Here is a 17,369-nt window from a genome sequence, read left to right as displayed (position 1 = left end):
AAGCCAAAGAGTAAGAAAAAAGCAAATGAGAGTGACAAAGACAACACATGATCAGCTTTGGGAGGGCTTTAGGCCACTTTAAAATTTGGTATCGGCCTTTTTCAACCAGACAGCTGTGCTGTCCGGTGGGCTCAACCTAAGAGGAGGGGGGAAAGAAAACTAAGAAGTATTCCGGACCCACCTACTAGATGGTAGAATAATACACGGCATGTGAATCCAGAAAATTCTTCAAGCTGCAAATCTGCTTCTACTCCTACCCATTTCAATATCCATGATTAAGGTAAATGATTACAACTTCTTGATTTTTATTAGATTAATTGAATAGTGAGCAAATTGCCTGCTATTAGAAGTGGGGAGTCCAATATTGATAAAACACAGAAGAAACTATAAACTTTAAGGATGCGCAGAGACCCTCCACTTGGCTCTCTTCTGAAGCAGATTGGTAAAGGTGTAAAATGATTTGTAAAATCAGTGCAATATTACTCTGCCGAGTGTGGAAAATGTCCCTGTTTCCAGAGTAATCGATTGCATTATGTTAGAATCAGCATTCAGGCTGTTGGATATCATGGCACACTCTATGTTGGGATGGTATTGTTTTAAATATTCATGGAACAATGGATACAGATCAAAAATTCTCAAGCACTGTACCTACACTTAAGTCAGGTTATTAATAACTGTTCAACCCTTTGTATTTTCCTAATCTTGGGCTAATTTGATTTCTCTATACAAACCGAGCAACATAATCTTTTTATATTTTGTGTGCGTTGGTACAACTAGAAAGGTTCTCCACTCCTCTTGAGTGGTCAACGGGAAACATTTTTGTGGTAGGTGAAGACATTTTTTTAACATGAGACTAAACTGTATCTCGTGGGGGCTTTAGGCTATTCAGAGCACACTGATGAGAGGCAGAGGATAATACATGCTTAATTTTTTACCCTCTCTACCCTTTTCAGGTGGTAGAGGACGGCTATGAGTTCTTTGCCAAACGGCAACTGGTGACCCTTTTCTCTGCACCCAATTACTGCGGCGAGTTTGACAACGCAGGCTCTATGATGAGCGTGGATGAGTCGCTGATGTGTTCCTTTCAGGCAAGTATCCACATAGGTTTATATTTGGGTAATTTGGGGCAGGCAGTAAACTGGGGATACAGCCAGTCTTAGGTGTGGTTCAAAAGTTGCCTCTACCATGGTTTCAGAAGATGTTCTTGTCTCCTGCTTTAGGACTGCAGACTTTATGGATTAGTGGTTCTGACCTTCTTTTTCGTCGAGCTGCTTGTATAGTGGGGTCTGATTGAATTACAGGTTCAGGTCAACCTATGTATTGTAGTTTCCAGTGTCTTCTGTACTAACCTCCGCGTTTTATTTGTTTTTTTACTTATTTGGTTTGATTGCTTTCTTTATATCAAATCTTTTACCATATTTGTTTTACCACTTTTGGTGCACAACACAAACTGAATTATCTGTAAATAGTTATATTTATTTCCCAATTCAGTATTGGGTCTTAATGACATGGGAAGGATAACTTGGTGATGGGCCTGTTATTTGTACATTGCCAGCAACTTTCAGTTTGCTCATCTTTGCATATCCTGAATTATTTTCGTTAATATTTATAGATTCATGAACTGAACGCCATACTACTTTTTGGGAGAGGACATATTTGGCTTGAACCCCACGTTAATAAAGAGACTAGTTAATATACATGTTGGGATGCTCATACGGGAACCACCTGGAGTTTTTCACTAGTGCTGAAGCTTGAAACTATGGATCTTGAGAGCAAAAGGATAGCACCTTGGTTTTGTGGGCTTTCTTAGTCTCCTATCATTGGTGGTTCCTTTAGGTGCAACCTACTTGCTTTGCCTGACCTTAGTTTGATGTACATGGTGTATTACATATCGCATACCAAGTGATACATCCCCCACCTTCTTTGACTTTGGGTAAGTTGAGAGCTGCTTCTCACTTGTTCCTCTTGGACGTATGTGCCATATTCCTCACCAGACTGTCACAAACTTGATATGCTGCAGGTGCATTTTGTTCCAAATTTGGTCCTGCTTTCCATGTATAATTGTTTTTATGGCTGAATCAGTGTTTCCCTAGTTGATCTGTTCAACCTCAGTTGATGATCCAACAAGAGTATGCAGTTCCTTTTGAGGATGGTGGGGTGTGTGTGTATAGGTACAGTTTATTAGAGGGGGAATGTGCTCCAATAGTAGCAAAAGCCCTCACACACCAAGATGGGTGTCATGATTCAACATTGGGCTAACTCCTAGTTGTGCCGGCGCTGCAATGCCCGACGGGCACCTGCAATGGGGCCCTTTGCCGGAGATCTTTTTATAGAACAGCTTTTTGATTAAGTGAGGGTGTGTAGATTGGTAAAATAGACGTGAAGGAAAATGTCTATTAAAATTTACTTGGTGATCCCATGGGAAGAAATTTTAATGAATGAGTTCTCTTGTATAGTTAAAATCGTAATTTCTATAGAAGGATATAATGGTCCTAGATAGCTTAGTGGGTCTTAATGGGTCAACGTGGTTCTCTCCTTTTGTCAAAAATGATCACGAGGCAATTCTTCAGCACCTAAAACGACCCTAGTCTACACAGTGATGGCAATCTCTGGGTGTGTATTCTCAAGAGGAGATTACCAATCACTCAACCAAATTGTGGTGAATCTAGTATCTCTGTCGGCAAAAAAACTGTTCTAAAACACAAAAGCAAACAAATCAATACAAATTGTCAATTATACGTAATTGTTTTTCATGTGAGGCATGCGATGCAATGTCAAATTCATGCCCCGAAACGGCATGCATGCAACAAACACTGAAAATACACAACACCTACACACAAACGTGACAAATGTCAGTTGATAGTCATACTCTGCATGCCTTGACATTAGATTGTGTTATTTACCTGCCAGCGGTTTTATCACCCAAAGTTTGGATCTAAGACACATGCAGAAGGCTGGTTCAGCAATAAACAGTGAATTCTGATAAATACGACCAGCAAACTGCCTATTTGGCTGGCAAGATCATAATTTCTAGCTGCTCTCAGCACAGTCAGGATCTCATCAGACTATAGTCTAAATGCACAAAAAACTGTTTATATATTGGTGAGATTCCAGATTAGAATGTGGGGGCGAGGAAGGAAAGGAGGATTCCAAGCGAGTCAGTTGTTGCTTACTGGGGAGGCTTTTGAAGGTTGTACTATGAATTTGTCTAATTTTTTAATTACCTACTCTGTATTTGTGAATTTGACCCTAGCGAAGAGTGACTACTGACAGCGAATCAGTGTGTCCCACTATAAGAGGTTGTATTTGAGGTGTGAATCCTCTGTGACACAAATTTCCAGGCAGTGAAAGTTTGGAGGAATATTTCATGATTCTGAAAGCAGAGTTCGGGCGATCCTTATTGTGAATCATCACTCCTGTGACTGATTTTAGATATCTGGTGAGATCATTTTATAAAATTGTTATTGCACCTGACCTATGTAATGGTGTGGAAGCACCATTGTAAAATGGCAGTGCAGATTATACATGCTGATGGCCTCTCACTCCTGATGTGAAACACTCAGCAGCACTTACAATGTTTTCCAGAGCTACTACGCTGTCTGCAGTTAACAGTATTGATGACTACGCTGTCTGCAGTTAGCAGTATTGATGGCGCAACAGGAACATGTGTACTCAACACTTTACACCAGAAACGCTTATGGAACATCCACAGTATTATAATTGTCACTCGGTTCTACAGTTTAACGTCTTCGCGGTGCTGAAAGAAAGCAGGCAATTAGGGCGAAATGTTGTACTGAAATTGGGTATAATTTAAGTCTATTCTTAGAAATTGTAAGGGTGGTAAAACCATAAATAGTATATAATATATTTATAAAGCATGACAGCTACCTCAGACAGAGGTGTCCCAGCGCTATAGCGGCCAAGCAGGAGAAGGAGGTTACCAAGAGTCTAGCTCTGGTTAAATAACCAGGTCTTCAGAGCCTTTCTGAACTCCATTTTGGAATGGATTAGGTGCAAGTTAACAGGCGTAGAGTTCCATAGTCTGGCCATCACTACCGTGAACAATCTGCCCCCAGTGCATGACTTTGCATATCGGGTACGCAGAGCTAAGGCTGAGAGTTTGATCTAAGTGATCGTTTTTGTTGATAGAGGCATATCCTTTGCTTAAGATAGCTAGTACATTTGCCTCGCGGTGCCCAAAAGGCCATGGTCCAATTCACCCACCTCACTCTCCCATTTACTTCTAAGTGCACCTAGGTCATCTGGCATGCTATTCATAAGGGTCCTATACGTAAGTGACACCGCTCTCTCTGGTATTTATTCTTGCAATAGGCGGCCCTCTAGAGGTGCATACTCAGGGAGTGTGGCCACCGGGATCTCCTCCGCCCGCCACGCATGTCTCAGCTGAACATATTTAAGGTATTGCGTGGGGAGCAGACCAAATTCTGCCCTAAGGGCTGGGAATGACTTCAGTTCCCCCTTCGCAATCACATCTCCTAGCGTCGAGATCCCTATATCATCCCACCTCTTGAACCCCTTCAATTTATTCAGGTCTTGTAGCCATGAGCAGTGCTACAGGGGTGTCTGTCTTGTGGGCTTTTTTTCCCAGCCTATGGTTCTGGTTGCTCTGTGCCATAGCACCAACGTGAGCCTAGTAGCCGGCAGCAGTCTCCCTTTCCCTTTGCCCCCGTATAGGTAGTAATTGTAGGAGCGGCTACCCATCGTGTGTCTCTCGTGCGTATGTGGGGTGCGTAGCCGGGGCATGAAACCAGTCATTGATGGCTACCAAGTGTTCTGCCCAGTACTAGGCTTCAACGCTGGGAAGTGAAATCCCCCTACTATATTGGTGTCTTTGTAAGGTCGACAGAGCTACTCTAGGTTGCTTACAGAGCCAGAGATAGGTGCGGACTTCCGAGTTTATTTCCTGAAACACCCTTCGGGGAAGAGGGTAATTTTTGTTTTGAAACTCATATAGGAGCTTGGGCAGCGTCATCTTGAACATTGCTGCGCGACCTAGGAGTGTGAGGTGTAGGAGCCACCATCTAGCCGCATCTTCCACAAAATTTCGTAATATCCGGCCGAAATTTTAACGTATGAGGCGGTGTTATCTAGTGTCCTAAACACTCCAAGGTAGGTAAAGCCCTCCGTTGTCGTCTGTAGCCTTTCCGGAAGGTTCATCCACTGCTCTAGGCCCCTGGGGTCATATAGGACCGACTTATGCATGTTAATCCTATAACCCGCGCGTGCTCCATACCGTTCCAGCTCCGAGAAAAGCGCAGGTACCGTCGTTTCCGGATGTGTTATATAAAGGAGGACGTTCTCAGCGTATAGGGATATTTTTTCTTCTGTGGCGTCTAGTGGCCCCAGCTGAAAGCCTCTGGTGTCTGGATGTTGTCGGGCCGTCGCTGCTGCCAACACCTCTATCGTCAACGTGAAGAGCAAGGGGGACAGGGGGCAACCCTGCCTGGTTCCCCGTCTCACTGGGAAGTCCCCCGACATAATCCCGTTTACCTTGACCCTTGCTCTCGGGTCTGTATAGAGTAGATGTACCCGTTCCCGAAAATTGGGACCAAAGCCCAGTCACACCAGGACTCCCTCCAGGAACGTCCATCGAGAGGAACCAATGGGGGTCTCGTCTCTTACTCACCTCCTGCAGCCAGTTATGGGATCGCAGGAGGTTGAATCTCGTAGCCCTACCCGGGAGGAATCCCGTTTGGTCCAAGTGGACCAAGACTGGGACCCCCCTCCGCAATCTAAGCACTAGTACAGTCGCCAATAGTTTCACCTCTATATTCAGGAGGGAAATAGGACGATAAGAGGTGCATTCCTCCGGTGGTTTACCTTCCTTGAAAATCGGGATGATCGTGGCCATGCGGAGGTCTGGAGGAAGTTTTCCTTCCTGGCGTGCCCCCTCAAAGAGTCCCAGTAGATGGCGAGACAGAAGGTCCGCCGTTTTTTTAAAGAACTCTGCCGAGAACCCATTCGGGCCAGGGGCTTTCCCTGCAAGTAGTTTAGCCAGGGCCTTTTTAACCTCTTCCAGCGTGATGGGAACGTCCAGGTCTTTGAGATCAGTGTCCGTCCGCACTGGGAGGTCAAGGTGCTCCATATATTGCAGAGCATCCTCCTGAGTGCCCAGATCTCTCGCCTCATAGAATGTCTGATAATGCGTGGCAAATGCTTATGCAATCTGGACGTCTGATCTCGTCAGATTCCCTTGGGTGTCTCGCACCTGCTCTATCCATCGGGCATCCCTCTCCTTCCTGCTCAGCCATGCCAGTAGTTTGCCAGATTTGTCCCCTACGTCATATAGACGGTGTGACGGTGTAGCGTCGCCAATACCTGCGTTCTGGCCTCTCCCATTATAGGTCCCTATACTGACTTTGAGTGTCCGTTATTTGTCGGAGAATCCCCGTGGCTTTACCTTCTTGATATTCCCTTTCTAGCTTTAATATTCGGGTTTCCAGTGTCTCCAGCTCTCTCTGAACCGCCCGGTTCACCTCCGCTAGCCTATTTTGGGCCCTGTCTGTCATGACTGTCTTACAGGCCTCCCATAAGACCACTTTGGACGATACTGAGCCCTCTTTTTCTGCTATGCAGACTTTTACATCAGCCCGAAGGCCCTTCAATATGCTCTGGTTCTGCAAGTCCCAGGCTGACAGCCTCCAGGACCCCTGTCGCTGGGGTCTACTTCCCACCTTTACCACGAGCGGGGAGTGGTCCGATATTCCCCTAGCTTTGTACTCGGCAGAGTCATCTCTCGCTATAGCCTGTCGGGCTAGAAAGATATAATCCAGTCTAGAGTAGACCTTATGAGCACTGGAGAAGAAGGAATAGGCCCTTTCTGTCGGGTGAAGCCACCTCCAGACATCTGTCAGTCCTATAGCATTGATCACGCTAGAAAGGGTGGTCTGGGTCTGGTCTCTGACCCTGTCTCCTGTTCAATCAAGGGTCTGGATCATTACGTCATTGAAATCTCCCCCCAGAACCTGTACAGTGTCAGATATATGGAGTAGAACCTCTGTGACTCCTTTCAGTGTGGCTGCCTGTAATTTAGGTGGTGCATAGGCCGACACTATTGTGTATTCTCTCCTCTTCCAGGTGCCCCGTACCGCAACATATGCACCCTGTGGGTCCGCCCAGATCCGTACTACCTGGAATGGTTGGTTCTTATCAGTATTGCCACCCCCCTCGAGCCATTGGTGAATCCCGCATTGGCTAGGACTTTATATTGCCCTCTCGCTAGGAAACCGCAATTGCTACCCATAAGGTCCGCAAAATTGAGGAAGCGTGCAATGACCGGTCTCGGCCTCGCACCTTCTGGTGGCTTTACCAACAGCGCCCTGTGTGCCCGTTCAATAACAAAGCAATTCGAGAACTGTGCCTTTGGGAAGGTTTTCCTCAACCAAGTATGCAGGTAGGTCTCCATGTCTGTCCCTTCGATGCCTTCTCTAAAGCCCACAAAGCGCAGGTTGTTGCGTCTCGCCCTGTTTTTTGCATCGGCCACCTTCCATAGTAGTTGGCGATGTGATGCTTGGAGTTCCGCCATGTCTTTGCAGGGGGTAGCGAGTGAATCTGCCGCCTCACTTATCTGAGTCTCCGCCGTCGTCACCCTCTCTGTTAGATTTCTGAAGTCCTGTCGCAGTAGTGTCACTTCCGAGCCCACCTCACCGATCTTAACCTCCAGGGCTGCCCGGGACTCTTGAATGTTATGTTATGTTATGTTAAGTGAAACTTCTTAAGCGCACTAACACCAGAGGTTTCTTGGCGCTAATGTCTGTCCTGGACGCTTGAATGGCCCCCATCAGCAGCTCGGTGTCCGAGCGTGAGCCAGAGGCGGAAGGTGTAGCCTCTATCTGTGGCCGGGCTGTGGCGTAGTTGTCCATGGTCCCCTGCCTGGAGGTTTTAGCTGCCTTTTCCCCTCTCCGACCCCCTCCGTGTGTTCACCCGCTCGGATGACTCCCTCACGTACCCTTCGCCGCCTTTTCTTCAGGCTGTGGGGAGGGGTCGTCTTCCTTTCACCCCGTTGTAGAGGCACCTCTCGGTCCCTTCCCTCCACGGTTCCCGGAGTCTCGGCTGTCCCACAGGCCTCTTTCGCTGTCTGAACCCCGTTCTAATGGCATCAATGGGTCTCTCCTAGCTCTCCCCGGGCCTCCCAGGAGCTAGTGGCGTGCAGGCCCAATCTGGTAGCAGCCGGTGGTATGGAGCTATTTCCGCTCTTCGGCGCGTAGGCTCCCCGTCTTCAGTGTTGGGGTCTCGCCCGGGCCTGGGCAATATTGAGCGATCTGCCTCCCCACGGCCCCGGGAGTTCCTCACTTCATCTCGGTGCTGGGCTCCGTCCCTTACTGCATGCTTCCCCGGAGTTCTGACCTCTTAATGGCGGCGGGTGTACATGTCTGTCTGCGGGGCCCCGTTCTGATCGGATGCCTGCCTCTGGCCGGGTAGTGCTGGGGGGGCAGGCCCTGGTCGGCGCCAGCGACCCCGATCTTGTCTCTTCACAGCAGTCCCCTCCGTTCTGAGGCCTACTTCCGCCGCTGGGAGCCACGCTGTCCTGCTGGGTCTGGCGTCTTTGCTCCCGTGCCGTCTGTCACCGGTGTTGGGTCCCCCTAGTCCCCTAGTTATCCGGGTCTGTTTGGCTGCGTGGGGGGGGGGGGGCTGCGGCGCTCTCCATTAGCCGCCGCCTTACCGGCTTTCTTCAGAGGGCCCTGGATCAGGGGCTCCCGTCCTCCGGCTGTATGTCTCTACGGCCCCGTGGGTGGCTCACTCTGTCGGCCTCGGTCTTGTGCCGGGTGGTGCCGGGCGCCGCGGGCCCCCGTCTGCGCTGATGCACTCTGCTGCAGCGCATCCTCCCTCCTTTGTCCGCGGTGTTCTGTGTTCCTGCTCGGGACCTGGTCTCGGCCCTTTTCACTGGTCTCTGGGCCTCAGATCCACCTTGCTGCCTCGGGAGCGATCTCACCGGTTCCGACGCCTTTCCCGGCTGCACTCCCGCTTCTAGCTTCTTTCCGCTGTGGTCCAGCTGCCTCCTGGGATTTTCGTGTGGGGCTCACCTTGCCTCTCTGCCTACCTCCGGCTCTCAGGGTCCGCCCGCCATCTTGGGGCTCGCGTCTGGCTCGCGGCAGCTTCGTCACCAGATTACTCCGTTTCCAGCGGCGGTGTCGTCAAATATCTGACCCCAGGGCGCATCTGGTCTCCTGCGGTCCGGTCTCCGCCGACATAGGGCTTCAGGACAGGTTTTGATAGTCTGATTCGGAGCAGCTCATCAGGAGCTACAGCGGAGCACGTCCTAACCGGCCATGCTGTTGGCCACGCCCCCTCTTCTAATTAATCTTGAGCCTCATTTTGTACCATCTGCAATCTCTTGATCAGATAGGCAGGAAGCTATTCGTATAATTCAGCCGACATGTCACTGAGACATGGACAATGATTCTGTGGCAGTTCTGCGGTAGTACATGTAAACATTTCCTCCGGCTTCTCAGCTTACCAAAGCATGAGGATGCTATGTGACGTACTTGAGTTATGAACATAAGATACATTTCCCATTTTAGACCTAGGTTTTTTGCTGAGGTTGTGGGACTAGTTGGCTGTCCCATTTCAGCCGGCCACCACAGTCCGGAAGACGGAGGAGATGTCTTGCTGAAGAACAGGACCTCCGTTTTCTCCGCATTGAGCTTTAACTTGTTAATATTCATCCAACAGGAGATGCCCTTCAAACATCCCTTGAATATGGTGAAAGAGTTCACGGGGTGATCCTTGAAGGAGAATACCAGCTGGGTGTCATCCACATGGGATATAGCCTTTACTTCCCAGATAAAAATGAGATTAAAAAAAAGGGGTGCCAAATATACATTGAATAGTAGAGGGCTTAAGGCCAAGCTCTGCGGCACTCCGCACCACCGAGGTTTCGCATCCGCCTTAAAGGGGTTGGAGAGTGACCCTTTGAGTGCGGTCACTGAGATAAGACTGTGTCCAGGAGAGACGAGTCCCGCCAATTCAAGTTTGGCTAGTAGAATTTGGTTATCCACCGTGTCCAAGGCTGCGGACAAGTCCAAGAGCACCAGCATCGCTGAAGCTTCTTTGTCCATAGTCAGTCTTACTAACTCCACCACCTCCAGCAGAGCCGTCTCGGTACAGCAACTGGACCGGGAACCGGACTTCATATCCTGCAGAATGGCATGCCTATCAATGAAGTTGCTTAGTTGGCGCTGAACCAGCTTTTCTGGCATCTTTGCCGGTGCTGGCACTAATTCGATCAGGCGGTAGTTGTTAAGCTCTCTCTGATCCACTTTAGGATTTTCATGAGATGTAATAGCATAGCATACTTCCATGAATCAGGAAAGATGCCCCTAGTGAGTGAGGTATTCCATATATGATTCAGGGTGGGATTGATCCGGTGAGCCAGTGTCCTCCACAGTTTTGGGGGACATGGATCCTCTGGGGACCCTGATTTACATTTCAAGGTCTCCACCAGGGATTCCTGCTGTGAGATGGGGAGAAATTCTGAAAGGGAGTCCTTGCTGTTGCGGGTTCCCATGGCTCCCATTTCATTTGTTTCCATCCCTGTCTTGAGGATGTCCTAGACCTTCTGAATTTTATTCACGAAGAAGTCCGATAACTTTGAAGACAGTGATGGTAATATCTTACTCTCAAGAACCACCATCTTAGTAGTGAAGCGCTAACTAACCTGAAGATTTTTCTCTAGTTCCTCCACGCTATTAATGCACTTCTCAAAGTAGTCCCTTCTTGCCACCCTCATTTTTTTGTGTAATTCTTTTAGAGCTTCCTTATAGGCCAATTTGGCTGATGGGCTATAATCTTTCCTCCAGAGGAGTTCCTTTTTTTACATTTGCTTTTTTTCACTCTGAGGTCTTCAGAGAACCATGAAGCCAATGGAGAATTTCTCAAGACTCTGCCTAATCTGGTCGGGGCTATGTTGTCCATGGTGGCAGAGATCCACCTGGTCATAGCAGGCGTGTCTACATTAGGGTCGTTAGTTAATTGGACCCAGGTATTCAGTTGTTAGCTTCTTCCAATTTCTTTTTGGCATGTTGCGGGCTTCCCCACCAAGTTGTAATATGTCCATGGTAAACGAGAAAGGGACCAAGTGGTGGCCTGTCCAGACCACTTGTTGCAGGGTCTCTGCAACCAAGGACGGAGTATTCGAGAATACTAGATCCAAAATGTGGCCAGTACAATGAGTGGGGGATTTTACACGCTGGGTGAGATTTTCCCCATTGAGTGACATCGTTAGCTGAGAGGCATGAATACAGCCGGGATCCTTAATATGTAAGTTAAAATCTCCTAGGTCCGTATAGTTGGAATATTGCAAGGACTTCTGGGCAATGTAGTTGCAAAGATCTGCGATTAAACTGAGCGGACAATCAGGTGGTCAGTAGATCAATAGTCCTGCAAAGGAGGACGTGGGTCCGATATTTATATGGTCTGGGAGTTGGTCATTACAAACTCCACCTCTACATAATGGCTATACTAAAACCTGGGAAGTTTGGTAGCAAACTTCTCAGCACATTAAATCCTCACTGATGCCATTGTGGGATTTAAATGTAAAATGCACTCAAAGGGCATCTTGGAGATACCCCCCGGAAAAAACAGCCAGCCCTGGTGTGGTGCCTGAATGGCTGCCCGCTATTTGCCACCAACAGACAGGTTTCTGGACCCCTGGGTAGAGAGCCTCCGCTCTCTGGGTCCAAAGACAAAGCCAATCTGGGCAGAGGTGTCATGCGTCCTCCGCCAGGATGGGCTGGGTCCACGAAGGGGAAGCTTCAAAGGCCTGCTGCTTTTGACAGCTACCCCTGCCTCTTGCTGCCCCTAGCAACTGGCTCCCCCCGGTTCTGCCCCCCACTTTGGTTGGGAGAATCGGCAGGAAAACCAAGCTAGGAAGATAGGTGTGCCCACCTCCGCCAACCCCACCCCTCAGGTGGGGGAGGCAAAGTAAAGCACACATCTCCGTCCCCTCCATCTTGAAGATGAGGGGACTCGGCCAATGAGGGAGAGGCTCATGCCCCCTCCCACTGCAGGGTGACATAGTAGGGGGTGTACCCATCCCAAGGAAGGGACCTGTTGGTCCTGACCTGCACACCCCTTTAAACACCCCTAAATTTAGTATTCAGGGACAACCTTGAACCTTGAGTCCTCAGATTAGAGGAAGAAAGAAGGACCGAATAGCCATGCCGACCTTTAAGAAGAGGACAACTACTGCTTTGGGCCCAGACTTACCGGCCTGTCTGCATCGAAAAAAACGGCATGCCCAGCAGACCCCCAGAGCCCGGAGGACCTGCCTTGCAGTCACCTTACAGACTCTGAACGATCTGGTGATCCTTGACCTCCCTCTGGACGACACCTGCAGCCTCAACCTGAGTCACCTGACTGAAGCTCGTAAGGAAACCCAATCAAAGAAGACACCCCTGCACCTGACGACCCATGGCCTTGGGTGGCCCAACCAACGGTTTCCAGGCAGTCCCCAAGAACCCAGCTGAGCTCTCCAGCCGGTGGTCGCCTTCAGGAAGTCTCCCTGCCCGAGCCTACAGCAACGTTACTGAACCGAAGGCCTCCTTTGAAAAGCACAGGCTTCCCGACGTCCTTTTGGCACCTTGCACCCAGCCTCCCCAGTGCCACTGGTGGTGCAGCTCCTATGTTGTTGGCGCCTTCAATGCTGACCTTAACCCCAGGAGCTTTACTCCCACACCCGAGTAGACTTCTCCTAAGCAGTCCCTAGCCGAAGGCCCCCATTGGCTAACATTGAACCCCTGCACTCTGCAACCGGCCTCCCCAGTGCTGCTGGTGGTGCAACTAGAGTGCCTACCTAGACCCTGGGGAGTCTTGATCCTATCCCCAAAAACTCCCACTTGTAAGACGTTTACTTACCTGCAAAACGGATAACCATTTTTTTCCCATAGTAATCCATGTTATGAAATTTTGGTGCCTAAAATGTTGAACTGTCGTTTTGTTAGGGAAAACAGAAACTTTAACTCCAAGCCAAGAAAAGTCTTACTTACCTTGTATTGTGAGATCCTTAAGGGTGGTACACAGGCATACCACCCCCAGTACTCAAAGTAATCTAAAAGTATTCTAAACGTAATTACTGTCTAATTTGTACTGCTTATTAGAGGGATACCAACCTGTAACAAGCACAAATCCATCCTCAAATGCATTTCTGTGCAAAGGTTTACCATTGAAAGTATATGTTCGAGGCATATGGGCTGCAGATGGTACATTATGAATAGATCGCCATCTGGTGTTGGGCTCGGATGATTGCACTTTGTTTTTCTCTTGGAGAGTCTTTTGTATCTTGGTGACTCCTCCCTTGGTTGGTAGTGCGCATGGGCATCGGCTCCATCCTTAGATTGTTTTTTTCCGCCATCGGGTTCGGATGAGGATCGAGACGCTCCAGATCAACTTCGGAAGAAAGTGATTTATCGGCGCGTATTCCCTTTCCAATTCGACGGTATTGTTATCGAACGCGTTCATTTCCATTCCGGCGCGTAGCAAATAAAAATCGAACAGAAAAACTTGGATCTACGTCGAAGAACAAGAGGCCTTTCTCGACGCAGTCAAGCCCGGAGTCCATGGAAAGGACTCCATTCAAAAAATGTCCAAAGTGTGGTGCTAAGTTCCCACACAAGGACCTACACGAGGTGTGCAACCTCTGTCTATCGCCTGAACACGAATCCAGGGACTGCGAAGCCTGCGCAGCATTCTCCTCCAAGCTAACGATTAGAAATCGTCGAGCTCGAAGACACGAGGTTTCCAGAATGCAGGCGGAAGCGATCCCGGAGTTGTTCGGAGACGACCAAATCGAGGAAGAAGAAGAAGAACAGTCGGGGTCGGAAGGGGACCAGTCGGAGACCGAGGAACTCCTCGATCAACAAACCGTGAGTGACGACGTCCCCTTACCGAAAAACCGACCCCGTGCGGTAACGACCCCGCCCTCGGGCCCGGTCAAACCGCTGAAAAAAGTTTCCGACGCCCCGCCCTCGGGCCCGGCAACGAAACCGAAAGTGAAACCGAAACACTCGGACTCCCACCATGTCGGATCCGAGAAAAGGGCGACATCGACTTCGACACCGAGGCTACATGCAAAGGGAAGCTCGGTATCGAGACATTCCATGTCGAAACACAAATATGACTTATCGCCCAAGAGACACTCAATACCAAGAAAGTCGGAATCGAGCAAACATTCGGTGCCGAAAACAACAAGATCTGACGATCAAAAACAAAAGCACCTCTCGGAACCAGGACCTTCGGTACCGATTCAGGAGCAACAGACAGATCCCAAACAAAAGATCTTGTTTATTGATCCACAGACTGGAAAAGTGGTCACAAAGAAGAGAAAGAGTGAACAGTCAGAAGATAAACCTCTTCCTCCAAAAAAGAGAACAATGGGGAAGAATATAACTCCTCCTGCTTCTCCTCGTCCTAGAGTCACACCCTCTTCTCCTATTCCTCACAATAGGCCAAATATTCCTACACCTTCCACACCAAGACCAGCTACACCTCAGTCAGATGTAGACAGTGATCTAGGGGAGGGAGAACCTCAGGGGGATGACGAAACTATCCCAGATGAGGAGGACCCATGGGAAAATTATGATGTAGGGTCAGATGAGGACAACGACCCAGAGCTATATCCCTCAAAGCCTTCACCACCTGATGATAACACAGGGTTTGTGCAGCTCATTAATAGGGCAGCAAAATATCACAAACTAGATATGCACACAGAACCTCAAATAGAGGATTTCTTGTTAGAGACTCTACCTAATGCACAGAGAACATCAGGTACTCTTCCTATGTTAAAGGGTCTTCTTAGTCACACAGAGGAAATATTCGAAAACCCAGTGAGAGCCAGGGTGTTAAACCCCAGAATTGATAAAAAATACAAAGCGGCTCCAAAGGACCCAATATTTATTAGAGGGCATGTACCTCTAGACTCGCTGGTGGTCTCAAACGCTCGTAAAAGAGCAAACTCATTATCTACAGGAGAGGCTCCTCCACCAGATAAAGAGTCGAAGTTAATAGATGCATCAGGCAAAAGAGTAGCATCACAGGCAGCGAATAGCTGGCGTATAGCCAATACACAAGCACTACTCGCACGTTACGACAGGGCACATTACGATGAGTTAGAAAAACTTCTCATACATCTCCCAAAAGAACACCAGAAAAAGGCAGATCAATTAATACAGGAAGGTAAAATAATAACCAATACTTCCATTAAGTGTGCATTAGACGCAGCAGACACTGCAGCAAGGTCTATTAACACCAGTGTCATGCTAAGAAGGCATGCATGGCTTAGAATCTCAGGATTCAAACAAGAAGTACAAACAGCCCTATTGAACAAACCATTTGATCAGAAAACATTGTTTGGTTCAAGCACAGACGAGACATTAGAAAAAATGAAGAAAGATACGGAAACGGCTAAGTCAATGGGAGCATTGCAACAGCCAACACACAGAGGTTCCTTTCGTAGATCCACCTATAGAGGGGGCTCAAAGAACACAGGAACAAATCAACAATCCACATCTTTCACACCAACATCACCTGAGGTAATTCAAGAGGCAGTTACAGAGGTAACGACAATAAGGGTAGAGGCCGCGGAAATAATAACAACCGCAACGCCTCAACACCGAAACAGTGACTTCATAGAACTCCCCCCAGACCACATAACACCGGTCGGGGGACGTCTATCACAGTTCCTACCTGTCTGGGAAAACATCACGTCAGACAAGTGGGTGAGACAAATTATCCAACATGGTTATTGCCTAGAACTCACAGCTACCCCACCAAACATCCCCCCCAAACAGCGTCCAATGAGTCAAGATCATCTGACATTGTTAAGAGAAGAAGTTCTAGCACTTCTACAAAAGCATGCAATAGAGAAGGTCCCAAAAGATCAACAGGGAACAGGAGTATACTCTCTATACTTCCTGATCCCCAAAAAGGACGGGTCCCTAAGACCAATATTAGACCTCAGACCTCTCAATGCTTACATAAATTCGGAGCATTTCCACATGGTCACGCTCCAACAAGTACTCCCTTTACTGAAGAAAGGGGACTTTCTTTCTACACTGGATCTAAAAGACGCTTACTTTCATATCCCAATTCACAAAGCCCACAGAAAATACCTAAGGTTTGTGTTAGAAGGACAACACTATCAGTTCAAAGTCCTTCCGTTCGGTGTCACAACAGCACCAAGAGTTTTCACAAAATGTCTAGCTGTGGTGGCAGCACACCTAAGAAGACAACAAATACATGTCTTCCCATACTTGGACGATTGGCTAATAAAGGCCAAGTCAAAGGAAGAATGTCTTCACAACACACAGAAGACAATCCAATTGCTGCACCACCTAGGGTTCACGGTGAACTACAAAAAATCACACCTGCAACCAAACCAGATTCAGCAATACCTGGGGGCTACAGTAGACACAGAGAAGGCAATAGCATACCCCAACCCAATCAGAGTACAGACAATGGTCGGGTTAATACAAAGATTTCAACCACAACACTTACTACCAGCACGAGTGTATATGCAACTATTAGGCATGATGTCCTCCTGCATACAGCTAATACCACATGCCAGACTACAAATGCGCCCACTACAAGAGTGTCTAGCGACACAGTGGAATCAGGCTCAAGGTCAGATTACAGATCTGGTGTTGGTAAACGACCGGACGCATCGCTCTCTGAAGTGGTGGAACACAGAAAACATTTCCAAGGGACGGTCGTTCCTAGAGCCAATTCCACAAGTGACAATAACAGCGGACGCATCGCTCTCCAGATGGGGAGCGCATATGGACAGATACACAGTACAGGGGAAGTGGAGTGTGCAGCAAAAGAAACTGCACATCAACTACCTAGAACTATTAGCAATATTTCTAGCACTAAAGGCTTTCCTAATACAAATAGCAGGAAAAGCAGTCCTGATCAGAACAGACAACATGACTGCAATGTATTATATTCAAAAACAGGGGGGACACACTCTCTCCAACTGTCCAGACTAGCACAGGACATATGGAGATGGGCCATTCCTCAAAAGATCTACCTGTTAGCGGAACACCTACCAGGAGTTCAAAATCAAATAGCAGACATCCTAAGCAGACAGTCAGAACAAGTACACGAATGGGAGCTGCACGACCAAATACTACAGCCATTCTTCCAAAAATGGGGGCAACCAGAGATAGATCTGTTTGCCAATCATCAGAACGCAAAATGCAAAGAATTCGCATCCAGGTACCCACACCAAAGGTCCCAGGGCAATGCACTGTGGATAAATTGGTCCAACAAATTTGCTTACGCGTTCCCTCCTCTACCACTAATTCCATTACTGGTTCGGAAACTACAGCAACACTCAATGACAATGATACTAG

At 48.2% G+C, this 17,369-nt stretch overlaps 1 protein-coding gene across 1 annotated transcript in view; it reads left to right on the top strand.

Annotated features, from left to right (window-relative positions):
* The window catches only part of LOC147705891 (serine/threonine-protein phosphatase PP1-gamma catalytic subunit B-like), an 82,539-nt gene that overhangs the window by 35,224 nt on the left and 29,946 nt on the right, over positions 1-17,369 (top strand). Inside the window, exon 6 of the mRNA XM_086932361.1 lies at positions 954-1,088. Coding sequence (XP_086788487.1) covers positions 954-1,088 — 135 coding nt within the window. The remainder of the gene's footprint in view (positions 1-953; positions 1,089-17,369) is intronic.

The sequence above is a fragment of the Lissotriton vulgaris genome, chromosome 7 (assembly GCF_964263255.1).
Source record: "Lissotriton vulgaris chromosome 7, aLisVul1.2, whole genome shotgun sequence".
In the NCBI taxonomy this organism is placed as follows: domain Eukaryota; kingdom Metazoa; phylum Chordata; class Amphibia; order Caudata; family Salamandridae; genus Lissotriton; species Lissotriton vulgaris.
Note: the sequence above shows the minus strand (reverse complement) of the source record. Positions and strands in the feature narration are given on the sequence as shown.